Here is a 23,088-nt window from a genome sequence, read left to right on the forward strand (position 1 = left end):
CTCACACACACACACACACTCTTTCTTTGCTTTCCTGCCCCCTCCAGAATACAGCCTGGAGGGAAGGTGGGAGGTCCCATTGGGAAAGCAGACCCCATGCTCCATCCGGGAGGCCAGCAAGGGAGGGTGGCTGCAGGTTGAGTTAATCAATATGTAATATTTTCTATGGTCTCCCGAATGATACTGTACGGTGTTACTGTATATAATGCAATATTGATTATATCATATCGTATAATCACCTATAAACTGATATATATAACAGTCCCAGAGGAACACCTTGGAGCCTCCAGCACGGGCTGGCCCCAGGCCCAAGGCTCCCCAGCTGGTTGTGGGCTGAGGGAGGCCAAGGAATGGCCAAGCTGATGCTGGGGGGACCCACCTTCAGGCAGGAGAGTTGCAGGGTAAGGGTTCAGGGAGAGACAGCAGAGCAGGCACGTAGTGGATGCTCTGAAAACTCCCAGGGACCTGATGCCAGAGGCAGGGATAGCAGAGTGGCGAGAACGCCTGGGCAGAGCATGACATGGACACACGGTTGGCCTGCAGCCCCAAGGGAGTGGGCACTAGTGTAGCACTACTGTGGCCCTTCCTTTGTGGAGCAAGTCTCAGCTACCTGTGGAGACCCGCAGGAGGAACCAGGTGGCCAAGGAGCTGGCTCCTCACAAAGGCCTGAGCCAGGGTCCAGGTCAGAGACAGAGGTTGACAGGGTGGCCAGGGCACGCCGGAATCTACGAATGCCCTTCTGTAGCCTCTGCTGAGGAGGGGCCTTGCTGATCAAGTGACACCTCTTTCCTCCTGCTTGGACAGTCCTGGCCCAACCCAGGCAGAATGCCTTGGCCTTGCTTTCAGAGCCCCTCCTTCCTCAGTGCTGAAGTTAATTACTTCACCCAATCTCCACGTTACACTCAGCCTCAGAGATTTGATGATTTTCAACCCTTGGAATCAGTGGAACTGAAATTCATCTCAGAGCCGAGTTCAATTCTCCACAGGCTCAGCAATGCCGGTCTGAGACACCCAGCTCCTCCCCGGGCTGACGCAGGCTGTGGGACAGACGTGACCTGGGGAGATGGCCCTAGTAGCCCCTCTGGCTCCATCTCTGCCTAGTTCTTCCTGACCCCCACACCGTGACCGTGTCCCCTTCTCTTCCCAGGTCCTTCAGAGGCTCTGGCTTCCTCAGCTAGCTCTCTGAGGCAGGGGCAGCCTCCTGGCCGAGGAGCTGGGTTAAGGGGTCCCAGTCAGAGCCCTGGGGGCCAGAGCCAGGTACCCACCACCTTTGCCCACTGCACTGTTCCTGCACCTCTGCTGGGCTGGTGCTAATGCCTCAAGTGTCCATGTGTCCTCCAGATGTGTCCGAGGGCTCAGTCCCCAATGGAGACTCCCAGAGTGGCGTGGACAGTTTGCGGAAGCACTTGCGAGCCGACACCTTCACCCAGCAGCAGCTGGAAGCTTTGGATCGGGTCTTTGAGCGTCCTTCCTACCCTGACGTCTTCCAGGCATCAGAGCACATCAAATCAGAACAGGTGAGGAAGGAGCTTTCTGCTTGTAGCAGTGGAAAGGAACTGGGCAGAACAAGGCCCCTTGAGAACTTGTACACTGAATGTCACGTGCATACCCAGCATTGCCTGTGTTACATATGTGTGCACCATGTCTGTGCAGTGTGAACATGCTTGCACAAGGATATTCTGGTATAGTTAAGAAAAACCATTATGGTATGTATATAGTAATTAGAAATGATGAGTTCTGGGTGCAAGAACTTGCATAAATCTAATCCTAGCACTCTGGGAGGCTGAGGTGGGAGGATCCCTTGAGCTCAGCAGTTCGAGACCAGCCTGAGCAAGAGGGAGACCCTGTCTCTACTAAAAATAGAAAGAAATTAGCAAAACAACTAAAAGTAGAAAAAATTAGCCGGGCATGGTGTTGCATGCCTGTAGTCCCAGCTATTCGGGAGGCTGAGGCAGGAGGATCGCTTGAGCCCAGGAGTTTGAGGTTGCTGTGAGCTAGGCTGATGCCACGGCACTCTGGCCCAGGCAAGAGAGTGAGATTCTGTCTCAAAAAAAAAAAAAAGAACTTGCATAAATCTTAGATAAATCTTATCCCCTTTCAAAGCCTCAGTTTCCCCATCCATAGATGAAGGGCTTGGACCTATGGTCTGTCAAGTCCCTCCCAGCTCTGCCACTCTGTGGTTCCGGCACAGAGTACTCAGGAATATCCTCTGGCTGTACCCCTTGCCCAACCCACCTCAGGATCCTACAGAAAGCCTAGGCAGGCCTGTGGGGCTCTTCTTGCCCAGCATCACCGCTAGCCCCATCGGTCTCACGGAGCCAGTAGGTGTCCTGCCCCACATCCCCAGCTCGGCACACCTCCAGCACATGCCTCCCCCCGCATCAGCATAGCCCCCAGCACACTCCCATCCCTCCCACACGTGCAGCCCAGGCCAGGCTGACAGCCGCAGCACAACACAGCTTGCTGTGCTTGCCCGGGCACACACGCGTGCGCTCACACTCAAACGCACATGTACGCCAGTGCAGCCCACAGGCGCCACCCCGCACAGTTCCACTCTCAGACTCCAACAGCTCCCAGCCACTCGCCTTTCTCCCCGCCCGTCCTTTTATCCCATAAGCTGTTTGTCTTCATAAAACAAAAATCAAAAGTCTTTTTAAGGTGCCCTGAGCCATAAACCAACAAAGGAGGAGCCGGCTGAGGCGGGCGGCTCGGTGCACCCTCCCCGAGTCCCCGGCTGTATTACAATGAATAACCTTTATTTACTTTCATTAGACTATTAAACACCAGCACAGTCATTTTTCCCCCTGAAACTCGGAGCAGGGCCCATAAAGCAAATCCGAAGCCTAATTGAGTTCATTTTAATTTCTCTCCGATCACAGCGAATTACTCTGGTGATAAATCAGGGGGCAGCTTCACCCCCAGTAGAAGGCCTAATTTGCAGCTAATTACAAAACTGATTTCTACAGGAAGATCAATACGAGAAGGAATTGGAAATGACGAGGCAATCCCGTCCAGCCAGGGAGGGGAGGGGGCCCTCTGGGGGGGCCAGGAAGCGGAAGGGAAAAAAACGGACCCGAAAGAGCAGAAAATCAGTTTTAATTTAACGTAATATTAATCAGAGCAACTTTTCCTGCTTTGTGCAAGCTCCTGGTCTGCCCAGCTCTGGGGTCTGGCTTGGCGGTGGCTGCAATAAAAAGGCAATTACCCGAGTGTTTCGGGCAGGACACCCTTTCAGAGTCAATGACTGGCCCCCTCCCACCCTTCTGTTAGCCATGTGGACTCTCCCCCTCCCCAATTTCATACCCCAGTGCACAGGCAGAGAGCGAGGGGCCCGTGGGGCTCTTTGTTTGTTTTTTAAAAAAAGGGGCGCCCGCACCCGATCAGCCAGCCCAGCAGTGCCAGGCTGGAGGTCCCACTAGGCCCTTCCCACAGCTACTGCCTCTGCCATCACGTCATGGTTTGCTCCTCCTCCCCAAGGCTCCCTACCCCAGGGGGACCTTAATACCCCGCGCCTCTCAGCAAGGGGACCCCCACTGCTACATCTGTCCTTGGGGCTTCTTAGGCAAGAGATGCTACAGGAATGTAAAGGGTGCTGGGATAACCACCCAAAATGCATAGGCTGCACCTCCAGTTTCACCAAGTCAAGCCGACCCCCACCTGCACAAAACTCTCCATCATACGCCAAGCCCGCCCCGCCTGCTCTCCCTCCCTCTGCCCCCCCATCTCCTTCTACCCCATCTGGGAGGGCTCCCCTGTTCCTCCTCCTCCCCATCTGCACACCGAGCCCTTTCTCTGTGTGTGCACATCAATAGAGAGCTGTCGCTTTTCTCTCTCCTCCCAGGGGAACGAGTACTCCCTCCCAGCCCTGACCCCTGGGCTTGATGAAGTCAAGTCGAGTCTATCTGCGTCCACCAACCCCGAGCTGGGCAGCAACGTGTCAGGCACGCAGACATACCCCGTTGTGACCGGTAAGGGGGCTTCCAGGAGGGTGGGGGCTCTGCTTTCAGTGGGGGAGCGCCTTGGCCCATGCCATCTGGGGCCCAGTGTGACAAGAGGGCTCCCCACCATGATATCTGCATAGAGAGTGAGCCTCCAAAACCAGGGTGCTTCTGGAACAGATGTGTGCAGATATGGAGAGAAAAAACTGTGGTCAGGGAGTCTGTGGGCTCCAGCCTGGGAAGGCTGAAGCTAGGAGGGCTGTTGGGATTCTTTCTCCCTAGGCTTTGCCTTTTATTTTGCCTCCCTCAAGGTGCCAAGAATCCTGAGCTTCTTCTTAGGACGAATGCAGAGGGCAAATAGGCCAGGCTGGTGGAGTGGAGCATGGGTGCCCAGTATCCAGCTTCCACACGCCTGTGTCCCCAAGGCTCCAGGAGGACTTGCTGCCCTCTCAATCCAGGCAGCATGGGAGGCTGTGGCTTTGGGCTGAGGGCATGGCGCCCAGCTCTGTGGGGCTATAGATGAATGCAATTATTCCAGTCTTTCTCTTGCTTCCCAGACAACTTACTATAAGACCAAGTCTTGATTTCAAAGCCAGGTAGGGTTAGGCCTGATCCACAGTAAAATGCAAGGGGAGGGGACACCATGGCCAGAAGTCCCCAGGATTAACAGCAGCAGAGGCAGTTAGCATAGAAGGCCAGGTGGGGCCCAGGGAAAGGCCAGGGGATGAAGCTCCAGGCTGCAGAGCTGCATGCTGTGGAAGGCACCGGCACTGCAGAAGGGTTTCCAGGCCAGGAGAGTGCCCAAGTGGGAGAGACACACATTGAAGTGTTATTAAAATTCACCTAATTATTCTGGAGACACTAAAGCCAATGTGCCGTTTGTTCCTTGGGAGACAGGATGATTGAGAAGGGTCTCGGTGGGAATTGGGAGACACTGAGGCGTTACCTGCCGAGCCAGGCAAGCGGAGGCAGCCTGGGGACCTGGCAGCAGGGCTGCAGGCAGCCAGCATCACCGCCTATGGCAAAGACAGGGAGCAGGCACAGTCCCCACTGTGGGACAGGGCCCTGGTTCTGACTGGGAGCTGATCTGAGAGTTTGGCTGCACTTGATCCTGAACTGGGCTGTGAGTGGCCACCCAGCCTCCACCTGGGAGCTTGGGAGAGCACTGCTGTTAACTTTCCCAGCTTCTCCTTAAGGGGGTGTCCTGGTACAACTGTTTCCAGCCTAGATGGAGGGGAGCTCTTAGCCTAAGAAGTCAGAGGCTGAGTTCTGGAAGTGCTGGAGAGCTGGACTGCACTTACTGAGACTGACGACCTTAGCTGGGTTAGCCAGGTGAGGGTCCTCAGCACGAGCCCTCCTTAGCCCAACTCGGAAGCTCTCTGAACCGCTGAGTGTTCTGACCCAAGGCAAAGAAATGGCCCAAGCCAGGCTACTTTTCTTCTGATCTGCTGGTAGGTACAGTGGTCACTTCCCAAAGGTGGCCACCCCAGGCAACTGGCAAAAGAACCCAGGAGACTTCTCTAACTCCAGTTGTGCTTCCCTGTGCTCAGGGCCATAGTCCAGAAAGGGAGGACTTCCTGGGGTGGAGATATGGATCTTCAGGGTGGGGCTCCTGCTGCAGGAGCCACAGGGGCTGGTGCAGAAAAGTGTCTCCACCTTGAGCAGCCCCCATCCGCCTCCCCCCCATGGCCCTGGAACGGTCCCAGCTCAGCCTGGGAACATCTCTGGCTGATCCATCTGGATCCAAGTGTGAGAAAAGTTCATTTCAGACCCAGCTTGACATTCCCAGGTGGCAAGTTAGCACTAACATCTCAATCTGTATGCGACATTTCAATCAAGCGAGGAGTAACAAAAGCAGAACCATTAACATTCGGAGCTGTTCACCAGTGGTAATGACGGGGAAACTCACTCAGAAACTGGAAATTACCAAAAACAGAGAAGTGTGTGGAGGGTGGGGGAGGGGAGGTGGGAGTGGGGGTAGGGAATGATTTTTCCACACTCAGGCCAAGATCCAGTGTTTGGATTAATAGTGCCATTACTCAAGAAAGGGCTGCAGATTATCCTCATTCTTAAAATGTTTTTGCTGGCAATTAAACTGCTGCAGTTATTGATCTTTGTTGATTTTATGTCCTCCTAATTTGCATAATCTATTAAAGATGAATGATTCATGATGTGTTAATTATGGGGACAAACAGAATTTGCTGGAGGTACTGTCAAGGTGAGCAGTGGGGCATTGCCCAGAGACTTCACGGGCCATCTCAGGAGTGGGTCTAGCATGTTAGCCTTCGGGCCAGGACTTTGTGGGCAGCAGAGAGCAGTGATGCAAGGAGAACAGACACAGGAGAGCTGAACTTTGGGTGAGTGAGTTCTTCTAGAAAGATGTTGGTATTTGTGAGAACTGGGCTGTAAGCAGGGATTGAGTATGGGAGAGGCTCTTGGTGTATTTGTAGAAATTCCCCCCAAAGAGTCTTAAAAAGCTTATTTTGTTGGAGAACATTAAGGACTTTGGTGGAGGAAGAAAAAGGAAGGTTCTTTCAGGTAGGCAGGTGATTCTGGGCAGGTGTGTGCGAAAAAGGTGAGGGAGCAGGGAGGTCATCCTGTGCCCACAGCCTGGCTTGGGAGTGCCAAGGTGCTCAAAGAGCCCTCTTCATTCCCCACATCTCTGGCACCCCACCCATCCCCTTCCCCAGGACAGGCAGCTGAGGCTGCAACCCTTAGGGATGAGTGCTAAGGAAACTGGCCCAGGAGTGCCCTAGCCCAACCCGAAAAGCCAGACCTTATTGGTATTCCTGCCACCTCCTGGCACTGGAGGCTGATTTCAAACTTCACCAGCCACTTGATGCAGCTGTTCCACAAGGTCAGGACTGAGAGGAGAGAGGGGCCTGGACTATTGTGTGGAGAGGAGAGTGGGGCCCAGTGGGCCAGGACACAGCTAATCACATTGCAAGCTAGGGTGGCTACCAGGGGCTAGGGCTCGGCCCCATAGCCTCCCCTCCCCACCTTCCATCATGGAACCAAGGAGAAAGACGGATTTTTCTGGGTGGTGTTTGTAAGTTCTGCCGAGATTTTAATTTCACTGCATCACAACTCAGCAAGCTGCCAAGTCAAGCTGGTTATTTAAATTTATCACCCACTTTTCCTTCCGCCGCTGGGCTGCTCTAGCTCAGCGGCATCTCTTCTCTCCAGTCCATGGCTCTAGGCTGCTGGTCTGGAACGGAGCCGAGTCTCTCCTAAGTGATAAAGAAAAAGGGACCAGCTACATGAGAGAATGGGTCAGGGGTACTGTGGCCCCAGGCTTCCTTGGGCTGGCTGGCTGTGGCTGGTACTTCCCATCACCTTCTTACCCCTCCAAAGGATCCACAGGGGGCCGCCATCAACCTCTCAGTCATCCCCAGGCCTGTCAAGTCAGGGCACCTACAGTGAGGACTCTGGCCCCAACTGCATGCTGGAGCCTCATTCCTTCAAGTCTCCCACCGTGGGTAGAAAAGGTAGCCCCACTTCCCCACAGCTCCTCACCTCCACCTCTCCCTCCTTGTGCCTGGCCAGGGCTGCAGTGACAGAGGAGCACACACAGACACTGGCAGTGCTGCTGATCTGGGAGGTGAAATGGAGAACTAGTTCAGGAGATGAAGATGTTCTGAGCAGTAGAGACCCAGTGGAAGCACACCCTGAAGGAGAGAGCAGGCTCCCCACCCTGGAGCCCAGATGGAAGTGGTGGTGGTGGAGGAAGTCAGCGATTGCAGCTCCACGCCCACTCTAGAAGCTGGGGAACGCACCAGTCCCCAGAGCTGCGGCACCCAGTGGGCTTCACTGGCCTCTAGTGGGCATCGCTGCCAAGGACTGGGAGAGTGCAGCTCTCGCCACCTCATTTTAGTCGCAGAGAGGTGATGGAGGAGTAAGAGTGATGTCTAGGAACTAGGCTTACCAAAACATAGTTAGATAAAATGTAACAACAAAAAGTGTTAATACACAGCCACACTTCACTCCGTGGTGCTAGAAATAGAGGGAAACTCAGAGCCAGGGCGCTGTGCGAGAGACTGCTGGCGTCACACTGGGGGTAGAGCCTAACTGGGAGGCATTGGGGTTGTAACACACCAGTCAGGAGACATGACTTTGGGTCCAGGAGAATCAGGAAGCTAGATCTGAGTATTACGCTGCATAAGGCCAGGAACAGAATAAGGACAGCACTGTCCATGACAGGGAAACACACAAACTCATTCTAACAGCCCAGGGAGATGAGAGGGGGAAGAAATGTCACCATGAGAAGGGGAAACCCCAGGCCTGACCCTGGATCAGAGTCCAAATTTATACTATGAATATGTTGCACGAACCCCAAGCCAAGAACTTACATAAAAATTTGTCCAGGATAGTAACCAACTCAGAAACCCCAGCAGGAACAAAGGCAGACCTTGTGGAGACATTCTACAATCTAGAGCACTTGGGACTTCCCCAGGAAAAAAATCCACCACTAAAGATGAGCTCACTATAAAAAATCACACACCTCGTATGAATACAAACTCTCATGAGGGAGAGTTAGCAGAAGCAATAGGACAATTAACAGCCCCTGAGAACTGGAGATAATAAAATAATCCAAAAGCACTATAAACTAAGCATGTTTAATATTCCGAAAAAGATCAAAGAGAAATATCAGTTGTGTCTTCATCACAGACACAGATCTCCAAGTCCCCTGCCCCACCAGTGCTCAGCAAACTGTCAGATAATGGGAAAAGCAAAGGGCAAAGAATGGAGACCACACCATGGGTTATTGCCTGGGGTCTAGGAGGCAAGGAAAGAGCTGAGCCTCAGGCAGTTCTGGGAGTGGAGTCTCTTCGCAGCTTATCCAAGCTCCCAGACTGCTGGGTTTCAACAGAGAATCTTACCTTTTCTTTGGGAAAATATCTGAACATTAGAGAGCTAGGGACAAGGACAGTACTTTCCTCCCTGGTGAGTGGTGGGGGGAAGCCTCATTAGCTTCCCCACCATGGCAGGGAGAAGGTAGTTTTATTCCAGAGCTTGGGAGAAACTTCTCTCAATGCCTAGAGACGGCTGCTTGGAAGGAAGCTGTAACTAAGATCCAAGAGGAGATGCGGGTGCTGCCCCAGAGGGAAGTGCCCAAGGTGGGGAAAGGGAGCAGAAGACACTGGTCTCTGCAAAGCTGGCCTATTTGAACGGAGGTGGGGGAGGGCATTGAGGCACAGTTCACAGCTGGAAAGCAGGGGCTGGCCCCAGGGTCCTGGGGACCAGTAAGAGCAGTGTTGGTGTAGCTTCCGAGAAAGGACTGCCAACTCTTAGAAGCTCAGATCATTGCCCACATGTAAGATGGTCTGCCAAGTGGACTTTAAGCAGATAGAGGTGTGGACCCTGGGAAACCTCCTCCTGCTACTCAGAGAGTCCTGAGGACCTCCAGGAACTGCTTCTTTCCTGTAGTTAACAACCCCCTTCCAATGCAACTGCATTTCCCTCCATAAAACAAACAGCTTAGCCCTTGGCCAGCCCCTCTGGGGGAGGAGAGGGCAATAAAGGCCGAGAAATATTTCTGAAGGAGGCTGGGAGTCTCCTAGTCCTGTCTGTCAGCTCAAAGCCCCTGATTAGCTAGAGGAATTTAGGGCACAGACATCAGAGTTCCTCTCCAACCTTGAAAGGAGAGGGCTAGGGCAACTTCAGACATGTGGAAGTCAGAGAGCCCTTTACTGTGGAGGCCAAACCAAGCCAGGGGGCTCCTCCTCAGCACCTACAGGTCCTAGACCCTTCACTGAGGCTGAGGAGGCCCAAAGAAAAGACGGAGCCTCCGCCCCATACCCCTGAGGCCTCTAGCCACATCCCCAAAGAACTCCCGCCCAGACCTCAGGTCTGATTTAATTACCGGGGCATTTCCATAGCAATGAGACATTGATAGATATGCGGCTGCCCTGGGCCTGCAGCCTAGGAGTCATTGGATCAGGGCTCCTTCCCTTCCTCCTTTATCCAATCCACTTCTGAAGGTAAAGGATGTTGAAAAGACGAGGCACTAATCCACTCTAGGGCTCAGAGAGTCAGGCCAAATTTGAGCAGAATAAAAGCTGTGCCATCCAACCTCCAGCTCCAAGCCCGTGTCCACGTCTGTGCCTACCAGCCACCCTGTGATGCTGGCCTGCTCTCCCCAGGAGGGTGCCACGGCAGAAGCACATGGGCCAAGAATGGGGTTCAGAGAGGAGGAGTGTCGTGGAGAGGGTTTTGGGGCATCTTAGCAAAGATGTAGGTCTGTGGTCTTCTAAACTGAGCTCTTATTTGACCTATTACCATGGGCCTTCCTTCTCACCCCCCCTTCCCCTTTTCTCTCCATCCATGAGGCCCAAAGGACTGAACGTGCCAAATGGACTGTGCTTATTTCCCCACAGTATGGTCTCACTAACACATTTAGAGATCAGAGAGAGAGGTCAGTTATGAACTTGAATAAAAATATTTTTAAGAAATCAATGATCTTTATATCAAGTGCACATAGTAGCCAACTCAGGCTAACAAAGGGTGCCTAATTAAGAACACTGGACACTGCTTTCATGATTAGCTAGTAATCTAGGGAACCTTTCAGCTGCTGTAGATGTTGTTTAGAAATACTTGGGGTGTCCCAAAGGGGAGTTCTCCAAAAGGGGATCCCCTAGCACTAAGCTTGTTTCATCCATTATTTGGCACTTTATAAGAACAAAAAAGATCAGCTAAGTAAAAGTCAGTCAGTCAACCCAACCTTTTCCGAATGACCAAAAATCCTAATAGTGGTGTCCCAATGAATGATACAGGTATGTATTGGGACCAAGGGCTCAGAAATGTCCTGGTGGCCTCAGAGCCACCTAGGCAAGACCTGAAACCTGTTTGCCCCAGAGGGCCAGCCAGCCATTCCCAAGGTGACAGGAAGACCCCCACACACACCTCCCCAGGATGATCAGAAGCCATTCTTTCTCCACTATTAGCTGTAGCCTCAGGACAAACAAGCCAGGGCTTTTTTAACCCCGAGCTTTGGGAGGCAAGCTCTGCCACTATTGTCACTTCTGAGAGGGCTTTGCGTGCCTTCTGCCCGAATCCTCCCCTCTCCTCCCCGTGGCCAGGCTGGGCTGGCGAGCAGGGAGGGAGGAAATCCCGTGGCTCTGGCTCCGAGAGCAGCCTAATGCTCCGGCGGCTTAAGTGGCCGTTTTCCTTGGGATTAGGGTTTCACTTACACAGAGCGCCTGAAAAACACTGCGCTTTCGGAAGGATTAGAGCTGACAATTCAGTGCTCTCAGAGAACAAAATAAAGCCGGAGAGGAACTGGGAGACCTGGAGTATCAGGACACTGTGCAAACAGGCTTAACCTCTGCCCACCCAGCACGAGGGTCTCTCCTGCTCTGAGCCCATCCGTGAGCCAGGGCCCAGCCTCCCGAGTGCCAGCACCTGCCCAGCCCCAGTCGTATTTGCAGTTCTCGAATGGAGCCAGAGAAGGCAGCAAAGGGAAGTGAACTGAGGAGAGGGCTGGAGACGTCTCCCCTCTCCCTGAGCCTCAGTTTCCTCCTCTGTAAGATGAGGGAGTGGGACTAGAAGATAGCCCTTTGAAAATGTGATTCTCCCCAACACTCGTGAGTCTGATCCCTGGATTCTGGTGCCGCGGCTCCAGGGTCCAGCTGAGGCGGAAGGACACCACCTCGTGTGAGTCGGTGGCCAGCAGGCTACACAGCCCAGACGAGGGAGCGTGCTGGGGAAAGAAGGGGTGGCAACAGCATGATTGGTTGTGTCCAGCTGGTTAGCTGTCAAGGTGCAGACCTCACTGAGCCCATAGGACACACCAGGGACTAAAGTCCAGCTGTCAGTGGAAGCCCTGATCGGCTGCAAGAGCCGCTGCCCTGAGCTATGGGCACAGCCCCCTCTGCTGGAACCTGGCGCAGGCAAGCTTCAAGTTGAGTGTGGAGCCAAGACAGTGCTGGGGGCTGGGGGCTTGGGGCCCCCAGAGGACAAAGCCTTGGGAGGATTTAGAAACCTGGGAAATAAGAAACAAAAGGAAATACGTAGAAAACTCTTTTCGTCTCCTTTTAAAACACCTTGGACAGATTTAAAGTTTGTTACTTTAGCGTATTATGTATGACCTGGATGGGTCATAAAGTGATCCTAACGGGCATAGTAATGTAAAGGAACAGTAGACTTGAGCAGTAATTACAAATTTCGTAACTGTGTATGCTTGTAAGCATTATAAATGCGTGTGTCAGATGCAGGCACGGCCTGCCAACCTTGAAGAAATCTAATGTCTCCATTTTCACCACCTTATGAGAAGCAGACAAAACTTGAGGAGAGGATAGTAAAACAAGAGTTATGTTTTCTGGCCTTAGGGTCCTCCATGGTGTCAAGTGGGTAGCAAAAATACTCATTTTCAGAGAAAGATGCTGAGGAAAAGCATCTCTGAACTCATTGAAGATAACTTTTGCTGTATAAATCTATGTCTAATAAGTCTTGTCTGAGCCATCACTGGCAGCAGTTTCTGCTTCTTTGGTGGCTTCCTTTTTATTTCTTTGATCTTTTGAGTGCTGACATTTTCCTTGACTTGAGATAAGCCTCCCTGCTACTGCACATGTTATTTTGATCTTCTTTGTATGATCTTGTTTCTTGCTACAATTCAAGTAGTTGCAAATAAATCAGTGTCTTATGCCAAAGAACAGAGGTTCTTTTGGTTTTTTATAAAGTGCTTATTAATCTTTGAATCCATGAATATTTTTAAGAATATGATAAAAGCCATGTACCATCTCCCCAGAAAGATACACATATATAATACCTGTAACATTTAATGTGTAGCTTTATATGGAACCCCTTAAGCGCATCTGTGGGGCTCTATAGGATCAGTTAATCCCAACTTAAAATCCTCACTATAGAAAATGGAAGAAACTGAAACACACAAGAAACAAGAAGTGACAAGATGTTCTGTTGGAGAAAAGGTTAGCTTAGTATCATCCCAGGTTGCTTTCCTGGACCAAATACCTATCTATTTTCTGGGTCTACAATAGTAAAGAATATCATTCCATAATCAATTCCAAGTGTACTCCTGGTTCTGTAGTCCAGGGCCTGCCATCTGGCTGTGAAATCTTGGGTATAATACTTAGCCCCTCTGAGTTTCAGTTTCTCATCTTCAGAATGGGAATTAAAACCATGTCAACATCATGGTGGTGATATGGGGAGTAAATGAGATAATACATATAAAATATGAAAGACGGTGCCCAGAATACAGTAGGTGCGCAATGAATGCTAGCTAGTCCAGGTGCAAGTAGAAACACAATTCTGCCTTTGGATCTTAGACCTGACAATTAAAGTAGCACAATTATCTGATGACTAAAATTTTTCAATTTCTTAATAAAGTCTTTTACCTTGCTTTTCTGTACTTGTTAAGAGGAGCTACACTTAGATTCTCCAAAACAGTTGATTTGATCTGGCCCATTTGGTAAGGAATGTCTGACAAAAGTGCACTGTCTGATTCAGATGTAGTGATTGCTGTAGAAATTGGCTTTAGAATCTTCAGGGACTTCTGCAGTTGAACTGAGAAGACATCCTCATCAAGTACAGTGCTTCTAACACTTCTGGGTACTTTAAGATTCTCCACTACTACTGTTTCTTGAAGAGCCTTTGTTTTCTAGAAAACTCTCAAAGGAGAGCAATGAATGCTTCACCCCATGGAGTTTTACTACAGACTTTTGGTGTCAGTGTTTTATTCTGTGTGCCCCTTTTTCCTTGCCTAATCTTAATGACAGCCATGATGATAGGAGATTTTTTTGGATGACTTCTTTTCCTTTTCTTTGGCTCTTTTGGGGAGTACCTGGCCTCATGTTATCATTAAGAGGCAGTGTGGCAGAGATGTGGCTTCAAACGTCAGCTCTGTCATTTAGTAGTTGTCATTATGCCCTTCTGTGCCTTCATTTCTTCATCTTTAAAACAAGGAAGTTAGACTGATCATCTGGAAGGCTCTTCCATCCTTAAAAATTTTGTAACCCATGCTAGACATGGTAGCTCACACCTGTAATCCCAGTACTTTGGGAGGCTGAGGCAGGAGGATTGCTTGAGGACAAGATTTCAAGACCAGCCTGGGTAACATAGTGAGATCCCATCTCTACAAAAAATTTTTAAAATTAGCAGGGCGTGATGGCATGGGCCTGTCATCCTAGCTAGTTGGAAGGCTGAAGCTGGAGGATCACTTGAGCTCAAGAGTTGGAGGTTATAGTGAGCTAAAATAACACCACTACACTCAGCCTGGGCAACAGAGTGAGACCCTGTTTCTAGGAAGAAAAGAAAAATCCTTGTAACCTTAGAAAGCAAGTATCCAACATGAAATTCCTATCCTCTTGTAAGAATATGTGGGTTTTTATCCAATTTTGATTCCTGGTGCTGTTTTTATGTTGCTGGCATTGTCAGTGAACAAAGCAAATACTTTACTGCTTTCATATTTTATAACTGATGTAGTCTGCCATGTAACTGATTCTTCCTTTTTCTGTGCTTTTCTTGTCTGTATAAAGGAGGTGGCTGTGCTGCCTTACAGTTTTAGAGTCCGTCTGCACTCCCGTTTGTCCATCCGCCCGTAGTGCTGCAAAGCCCAGTGCTCTGCTGAGCCTTCCTTGCACAGATTCTATTACCCATTCATATTCTTTCACTAAAAGAGGCTCGCTCACAGAATGCTGCTGGGCAAATGGTATGACAGTCTTAGTAATTTGAAAACTTCCTGCAGTATGTGTTTTCCATTATTGACAACGGTGTTCCAGAAAAATATATGGCTCTGGCAAGAGTTTGGTCAATTTTTTCCTGCTCTTCAGGTGTCACCTGTGTACTAATGAAGCCATTGAGAGTGCTTTGTATGCAGTGGCTAGCACCTTTGTTGGCTCAGGGGTCCTGAAACAGGCACTTCTTCATGGCGATACTGAGGTCACAGAACCTGCAGCAGGAGGCGCACAGTGACGTGCAGAACACCAGAAAGTGTGCATGCTTTTTCCGCATCCCGGGCCTCTTCTCTCACAACTTAAGAAATTTCTGCATGGCACTTCCCAGCTTCCATTTGTTAAATGGAATTTGGAAATGTCCCTTTTGACCAACAGTTCCGTGGGTGGATTTCAGCATGCAAAAGTTTCTAACGTGCTGGAAGTGGCCTTATGATTTTGCAAGAGATAAAGCCAGTAGAAATAAAATGCAATAGCACTGCCCCCAGGTTAGCTGGAAACACTTTCTAGGCATCCAGCCTTTCTTCCTTTCTCCTAAAACTAGGTAGATTTTGTGACAAAACCTTAGATGACAAGGAATTCATGTGTGACAGGCTGTGGGAATCATGCAGCTGAAAACAAAAATTCAGATGCATTTAAATTCCTGTTTTTTAAGGAAGAGACACTCTCCTTTTCCTGGCTGCTTTGTAGACTTTAAGATTACAGGGCAGGGGAAATTGTGTTTCTATATCTGTCTAGCTTCAAAACCTCCACATCTTCCCTAACTCTCCTCTGTCTTAGGCCTTTTTTTGACCAATAAGTGTCATATCGTTAATCTCTCTAGAAATTGATAGATATTGCTGTCATTGTCCACTTTAGGTCCACTCCACTGAGATGGTCAGAAGGAGTATACCTTTTATTGACAATAGAAGCCAATCAAATAAAATTCATAACAAAGCAAACACAAATTCTTTCTTCTATCTCTTTAGGAATCAGAAATGATCTCTTGCTTGGCAGTTCTACTCTGTTCTTGAGTTTTAAGAAATGTAAGATATTAGCTACACTAGATAGGTATATAGGAAAATCATTCTATTGCACAATAAAGCTGTTACAATATATGAGTCCCTCACTGGAAATCTCTCATCCTATAAAAATTCATAATCTATTGTTTAAACTTTTTAAGAAAAAGCTGATTCAAACATTTACATTTTGTCTCAGTCCTCACCTCTTTAAAGGAGTCCAACATATATGAAACAATTAGAAAAAAAATTATAACCCATCAGGAATTGGCTGTCAGTGCAATAGAATAATCAAGGACTAATCAGGTATTTATTGTGCATCCACCACGTTCTCAGCTATGCTGGATAAAGCAAAAGACAGTGCCCTGCCTCAGGTTGCTTTTGATGTGTTTGAAGAAGCAATCACGCTATGAAACAACAAGGCTGATGCATTATGAAATATCATGGCAGGGTAAACCATGGAGCACAGATGCTACAGAAGTTTGCAAGAGAGAAACTTCCCTGATGAGTAGAATGGTCAGGTTTTAAGGCTTCAGCTGGAAGGAGAGAAAAGCTATGAGTAAGGAAGAAGAAAAGGTCATGGCAAAAAGCACAAGGGATCATAGCACAAAAGCCAGGGAAAACAGTCAAATTAAACCAGGAGGGGTGAGAATCAGAGCTGAGAAAGTTGAGTGGGAGAGCACCTAGGAGACTTTGAAAGCTGCAGCACTTTGATTCAAACTGTAAACTACAGGGAATTGATGATGGTTTTTACAAGGAAAGTAGTGTGATCAAAACAATGTTTCATGAGGACTAGCCAAGCAGCCACATTTGGGACAGATAGGAGGGGGAAGAATGGAGGCAGGGAAAAGAAACAAAAAACTGCCGTGGCAAACCAAGGGCAGGTGATTAGAAGCTGAGCTATGAAGGTAGTGGAGGAAGTAGACACTGGCAGATACAAAGATGTAAGAACTGACAACACTTGGTGACGCACTTTATCTAGAGTGGGAGGAAGAAGGCTACATCAAGAAGGACTCCAAAGTTTTTGGTCTGAAGGTCTTCAAGAGGGTCAGTAGAACCAATTGGGGAGCAGAAGAATCTGCTTTTTATACTGGTTAGGTTTGAGGTGACAGGGGGACAGCTAATGAAAATTTTCAGCAGGCTGCTGGACATGCAGAAACCTGAGCTGTAGCTCTGTATTCCTAGGGAAGGATGAATCACTCAGATATGTCATGATAGGAGTGAGGAAACCCATACATCTCAGGAGTGTAGAAGGTGAGGTCATCTTCAAAGAGAGAGGGGCAAAGAGAGAGATGCTTTGGAATAGCCATCGGGAGGTTGATGACTAGGGCCCAACTGATGAAAAGAAAGTGAACCAGGCCAGGTATGCATGGTTCAGACTTCCTCCAGCCACGCCTTGCCTTCCCAGTGTTGGGCAGAGGCATTAGAGTGGTAGAGTGGTACTGGCTGGCATGCAGGATGAAGGGCATCTGGAGGAGATAAAAAGGACCCAGAAGGCCCAGGAGAGGAGAAAGGGAGTATGGGAGAAAGGAGAGAGCAAATGATTGTTACTAGAGATCGGAGCATGCTAAATTGCAAAGAGAGGTGGTGACCCCTTCGTAGCAATGCAGAGGCCAAGCAAGGAAGGGAGGCCAGCTATGTTCCAGAAGGCATGTCTGTGGACCAGGGGTACCTCCCTCACATTGACTCACTTTGCCTCCATTCCAGGACCCTGCTAAGGAAAGCCCTGCCTCCCACCCTCCAGGCTCTAGCTAACAGAGGCCTCCAGGGACACAAGTCCAGCAGCTGGTGGGGCAGCAGATTTTGCTCATTGGAACTTGATCTGATCCACTTACACTGTTGGCTCAAAGCTCCTGATTCACTTCAGGGATGGTTTTCTATCATTTAAATGCCATAAACGCTAACAGCAAAATAGCTCACTGGCTGGTCCCCTGCTCTCCACACCTGCCAGGCCCAGCACCTGCAGCTCCACTTGGAGAGGACGAGGAATACCCATCAGCCTCTATAGGGGTGGTGGTGAGGTGTCCTCTAAGCCTGAAGGAAAGATGGGGTGGTAGGGAGAGGAGAGGCAAACAAGATGATAGAGGCCCATTTGGCTACTGGAGAGACCACAGCTGAGTATCTTGCTGAGAAGGAGGAGTAAAACCAGGTCATCTCCCTCCCATCTCCATCTGGGTTTGGAATGCACAGAGACACCGGCAAAGGCAGACACAAACACACAAATGCACAGAGACGCAAAGAGCTACACAGCGCAGAGGTGCGTACACAGCTGATTGCAGACAGTTTAGCTAACAAGCTTAGACACATGCAAAGGCACAACTGGACCTGCTCATTCAGGTGCAGAGCTGCACACATACCCCCCACACATCTGCAGAGCTCTTTCCTCTTTCCATGGAGTTCCCTGGTGTGAGTAGAGGCAGGCCCCTCTCTTCCAGACCTCACCCCCTTCCCCTTTGTGTTTTTCCAGGTCGTGACATGGCGAGCACCACTCTGCCTGGTTACCCCCCTCACGTGCCCCCCACTGGCCAGGGAAGCTACCCCACCTCCACCCTGGCAGGAATGGTGCCTGGTAGGTGACAATACTGCAGCTGCCTAATCTAGGTGGGGGTAACTAAATTGTGGGTGAGCTGCTGAGTGGTCTGAGGCTGGGGGTGGGAGGAGACCCAACATCCCGCCCTGCAAACCACTGCTATTCTGTCCCTCTCTCTCCCTAGAGGCTGCAGTTGGTCCCTCATCCTCCCTCATGAGCAACCCAGGGAGAAAGCTAACAGAAGTGCCCCGTTGTGTGCAAACCACTGTATGTCATGGCCCCTCCACAGCGCCCACCCACCCAAGCCTGTGCCCGAGGAGCACTCAGCCTCAGCTCCGCCCTCAGTGCCCCAGCCCACCCCAGCCAGCTGACACTGCTTGGAAGAGCCTGCCCTGGTTTCCATGGAAACTTGGAGCCAAGAACCATTTCCAGGGGCATGTCAGTCACTCAGACAAAGCCACCCTGGTCCACACCAAGCCACAGGGGAAGACCAATGCTGAGAACCTACCCCAACCCAGAGAGAGGAGGCAGCTAGTCCCTAAGAGGAACAGAGGACAGGCTTGGCAGGAACCAGAGAGACTGTGGCTTCAGAGAGACAAGCCAGACACCCTACATCTCAGAGGAACCCACACCCGCACTGCGCCTCCAGGGCTCTGACCCACCCCTTTTCTGAGAGAAGCTGGGTTTGGGCTGTGTGGATCAGAGAGGCAGAGGCTGTGTTTACGGTCTGGTGACTACAGCTGGAGGTCTGGTGACTACAGCTGGAGGTCGTGCTGTCCCCAACCCTTCACCCCAGATGGGGTGGGGGGGGGGGACTTGAAGCCAAAGACAGCTGAAGTTCCTATTTGCATAATCACCAAAAAAACTCTTGTTTTAAAGAGGGTTAAGACTCACTCAGCCTGCAACCCACTCCCTCTGGACACCCTCTATGTGGCCTTTCCCTGAAGTTGGACTCTCATTAGTGGGGGAAAGGAGGAGGGAAGAGGATAGAGGAGGGTGATTGGCCCCATCCATCCAGGGACACTCAGGGACAACCCTGGGTAAGCAGAGCTTGGAGTAGGAGTGATGGCAAAACAAACAAACAATGTTTGCTGCAGGGTGTTACCGAATAGGGGCTGAAGGGAGTTGGAGGTGGGGGTGAAGGGATTCCTGCCCAGATTCAAGGGAGGGGAAGTAGAAGCCTGGTGGGGGGCAAGGAGATTTTGTGGGGGAAGGTCCCAGCAGTGAGCAGATGAAGGCTAGAGGAGGTCTTAGCGAGGTGGGGGTGAGGGAGGAGTGGGGAGTGGAGAGGTGGGGGTGGGGAGTCTGCAGGGAGGTGGGGATGAGGGGAGCCGCAGAGAGCTCATGGTGGCAAGGGGGGAGTCGTTAAACAGAATCTAGTGCTGATGAGGAAATTACACTTGTTTCATTAGCGATGGGGAAGGAGATAGCTCAGTTCCTCTTGGTCACAGTTGAGCTCAGAAGCTCATTATCCTGCTGCACGCATGCTTTCCCTCCTCGTCAATAAACAGGCTTTCCAGTGGCTGCATCCCCCACCCCCACCCCAGCTCCCTCTCGGAGAGGGGCCCCTTCTCCTCTACTTAACCCGCGGTTAGGGATCACTGTAAACAGTCTGGGGTCATCACACAGGAGAAAGGGCGAGGGGGAAACCCGGAGGCCTGGCCTTTCTCCCGCGGAGGGAGGGAGGCAGCTTCCGACGGCTCCCAGCCCACGGGGCCCTCCGCTCACCGCTCGCGGACCAGCGGGCAGTCCACCTGCCTCCCGCCGCCCCCATCCCCTGCCGTGCGGCTCGGGCATCGAACCTCTTGAGGGGAAAGGCGGGAGAGGGGTGTTACCTAGCAGAGCCCCCACCCTTGTATTGGCGCCGCGCTGAGATGCCACTCTTAGGACTTTCTGGGACAGTGTCACCAGGGCCTTTCTTCGCCAGCCCAAGGCCCCTGCTTCCACCCCGTGGGGCTGTGACTCCTAGAAGCGGAGTGACCACTATAAAGGCTCTTGGTCCCCAACGCAGCAGGGTGGGCACACCCGGACAAACCCTTCCTGGGTGGCCCGGAGCGCCGGAGCCCCGGGCGGGCACGAGCCCACAGGTCTCGCCACGCCAATGTGTTAGGCGCATCGGTGCTCCTACCTCTGCCCCCACCCCCGCTCTTCCCACGGAGACAGTGGGCTTGCCCCGCCTCCGCGCGGCCCTCACGCCCGCCACGACCATTACCCTGCCCGCGACACCTGCGCCTCAGACCCGGAGCTGGTTGGAGAATCGGCTGGCCGGGCTCGTCGGGTCCGCCACGGTGTGCGCGTGTCTGATCCCCACTCCCCACCCTACCGCAGGGAGCGAGTTCTCCGGCAACCCGTACAGCCACCCCCAGTACACGGCCTACAACGAGGCTTGGAGATTCAGCAACCCCGCCTTACTAAGTGAGTACGCCACCTGGCTGGCCGGCGGCTCAGCGCGTCCGCCCTCCAGCCCTCTGGCTCTGCCGGGCCGCTTCCGGACGCGGGTCCCACTCCAGCGACCTGACCTCTGGGTGCCCGGCCGGGCCAGGGGGGCAGGCTTATTAGTGCAGCACTGAGGCCCAGGGACCCCTGGAGGACGCCCCCGCCTCCCTCCCCTTCCCCTCCTCTTCCTTCTTTTCCCTCCCGGATCGCTAGAGGCTTTGCGCCACCTTGACTCTCAGACCCCTTGGAGGGCGCGCAGCCAGGCGTCACCAATCAGGTCCCTCTTCCGCCACATGAACGCGGCTTTTCTCGGGGCAACAGGCCCCACGGCCCAGCCAAGGTCTCCCAGCCCGGATCCCGCCGGACCCCAGCCCCGGGAGGTCTTTGCTTTGCTTTTCTTTCCTTTTTTGTTCTCCTGTTTGTCCTCTCACCCAGCCCATTCTTCTCCTGTGTTAACTTCCAGGTTCCCCTTATTATTATAGTGCCGCCCCCCGGGGCTCCGCCCCTGCCGCTGCTGCCGCTGCCTATGACCGCCACTAGTTACCGCGGGGACCACATCAAGCTTCAGGCCGACAGCTTCGGCCTCCACATCGTCCCCGTCTGACCGCCCACCCCGGAGGGAGGACCGTCACGACGCAATGCCTCCCGGCCACCACCCCAACCCCATCTCCGTCCCAGGACCCGCGCAACCCTTCACATCACCCGTCGAAGGCCCGACAGGACGGGTGGAGCCGCGGGCGGGACCCTCAGGCCCGGGCCCGCCGCCCCCAACCTCGCCCGCCGCCCCTCCCCGCTTGCCTGGACTGCGCGGCGCCGCGAGGAGGGCCGGGCCCAGCTCGCCCCGGCCTCCCTCGCGCTGGCCCCGGAGCCGGCCAGCCACCCTGCGGACTCGGGCCCGATCTTCGGGCGCGCGCGCCGGATACGTTTCTGTGACACACAATCAGCGCGGACTGCAGCGCGGCCCAGCCCCGGAGCAGCTGGTCCTGGACGCCCGGGCACCGGAAGGCTTTGCTGGAGGGGCTGGGCAAAGGAAATTAAGAACAAAACGACTTTCTGCAGAAGGAGGAAGAGCCCGTTGTCGAACCCTTGGGAAAAATGCCCTACCCTCTGCGCCAGCCATTCTGCCCCCGCCTTCTGGGCGTGCCCTGCCTCAGAAGGTGAAATGGGGGCGTGGGGGTCGTGCTCTAGGAACCGGCTTTGAGGGCGTCAGGTCTTTCCAAGGTTGGGACCCAAGGAGAGCAGGCCCCAGCAGCCGCACCGGCCGATCCCGACTCCTGGCTCTTCCCTGCTCCACCTGGACTGTCTGGTTCCCCAGGGCCCAGGCGCTTCCCAGCACGTGACCCGACTCTCAGTCCTGCCTTGCCCCTACCTCAGCGTCTCCACCTACTGGCCTCCCAGATTCCCCTCCTGCCGGTCCTTTGCCCGTCCCATGACGCCTTGCATTCCTCTCCCTAACTCGCCGCCCCATCGGACGCTCTCCCGGGCCGCCGCAGGACCAGTTTCCGTAGGCCGGGGACACTGGTCTTACCCCAGCTGATACTTGATGCCCCCTCCCCGACAGTGGTGGGAGCCGCTTCTGAGCTGGCATCGGAGCTGCCGCAGGGTGGAAGTGGGAGGCTGCCCACTCCCCACCGCCACCTCCCAGCCTCCTCCTCCGGCAGGAACTGAACAGAACCACAAAAGTCTGCATTTATTTAATATGATGGTCTTTGCAAAAAGGAACAAAACAACACAAAAACCCCACAGGCTGCTGCTTTGTAGAAAGACGGTGTGTGTCGTGTGAAGGCGAACCCCTGTGTATATAACCCCTCCCCCTCCGTCGGTCCCGCCCCGCCCTGTAGAGTCCCGGTCGTCCGCCCGCCCTGCCAGTAGATACGCCCCGCTGTCTGTGCTGTGAGAGTCGCCGCTCGCTGGGGGGGAGGGGGGACACAGCTACACTCCCACTAAAGCACAGCACGTCCTGGGGGAGGGGGGCATTTTTTATGTTACAAAAAAATTACGAAAGAAAAGAAATCTCTATGCAAAATGACGAACATGGTCCTGTGGACTCCTCTCGCCTGTTTTGTTGGCTATTTCTCTGTAATTCCGTGTTTTCGCTCTTTCCTCCCGGCATCTCTCCCCTCTTCATTTCTCTCCTGTTTGCTGCTCTCGCCCTCTGTCTCTGTCTCTCTCCTTCTCTGTCTCTCTCGTCTGTCTCTGCTCCTCCCTCGGCCCCTCTCCCCAGCCCTGCCCCGGCCGCCCTGTCCTCGCAGGCTAGATCTGAGGTGGCAGCTCCAGCCCCCGGGCTCGCCCCCTCGCGGCCACCCGCCCCGCCCCGTAGTTGCTCTCTCGGTAGCGGCGATGCGCCCTGCATGTCTCCTCACCCGTGGATCGTGACGACTCGAAATAACAGAAACAAAGTCAATAAAAGTGAAAATAAATAAATAAAAATCCTTGAACGAATCCGAAAAGGCTTAGAGTCCTCGCCCAGATCTCTTGCCCCTTCGAGCCTTTTTATT

At 52.4% G+C, this 23,088-nt stretch overlaps 1 protein-coding gene across 5 annotated transcripts in view; it reads left to right on the forward strand.

Annotated features, from left to right (window-relative positions):
* The window catches only part of PAX2 (paired box 2), a 77,688-nt gene extending 56,494 nt beyond the window's left edge, over positions 1 to 21,194 (forward strand). For 2 of the 5 annotated variants that reach the window (XM_069460246.1, XM_069460243.1), the window contains 5 exons: positions 1,342 to 1,517; positions 3,842 to 3,968; positions 18,092 to 18,193; positions 20,483 to 20,569; positions 21,054 to 21,130. In XM_069460246.1, the coding sequence (XP_069316347.1) occupies positions 1,342 to 1,517; positions 3,842 to 3,968; positions 18,092 to 18,193; positions 20,483 to 20,569; positions 21,054 to 21,130 (569 nt within the window). Of the gene's footprint in view, positions 1 to 1,341; positions 1,518 to 3,841; positions 3,969 to 18,091; positions 18,194 to 18,338; positions 18,422 to 20,482; positions 20,570 to 21,053 lie in introns of those variants that run through there. The other 3 variants (XM_069460242.1, XM_069460244.1, XM_069460245.1) reach the window with 2 other exon arrangements.
* The last annotated feature ends 1,894 nt before the right edge of the window (positions 21,195 to 23,088 follow it).

This window comes from Eulemur rufifrons, chromosome 28 (assembly GCF_041146395.1).
Source record: "Eulemur rufifrons isolate Redbay chromosome 28, OSU_ERuf_1, whole genome shotgun sequence".
NCBI lineage: Eukaryota > Metazoa > Chordata > Mammalia > Primates > Lemuridae > Eulemur > Eulemur rufifrons.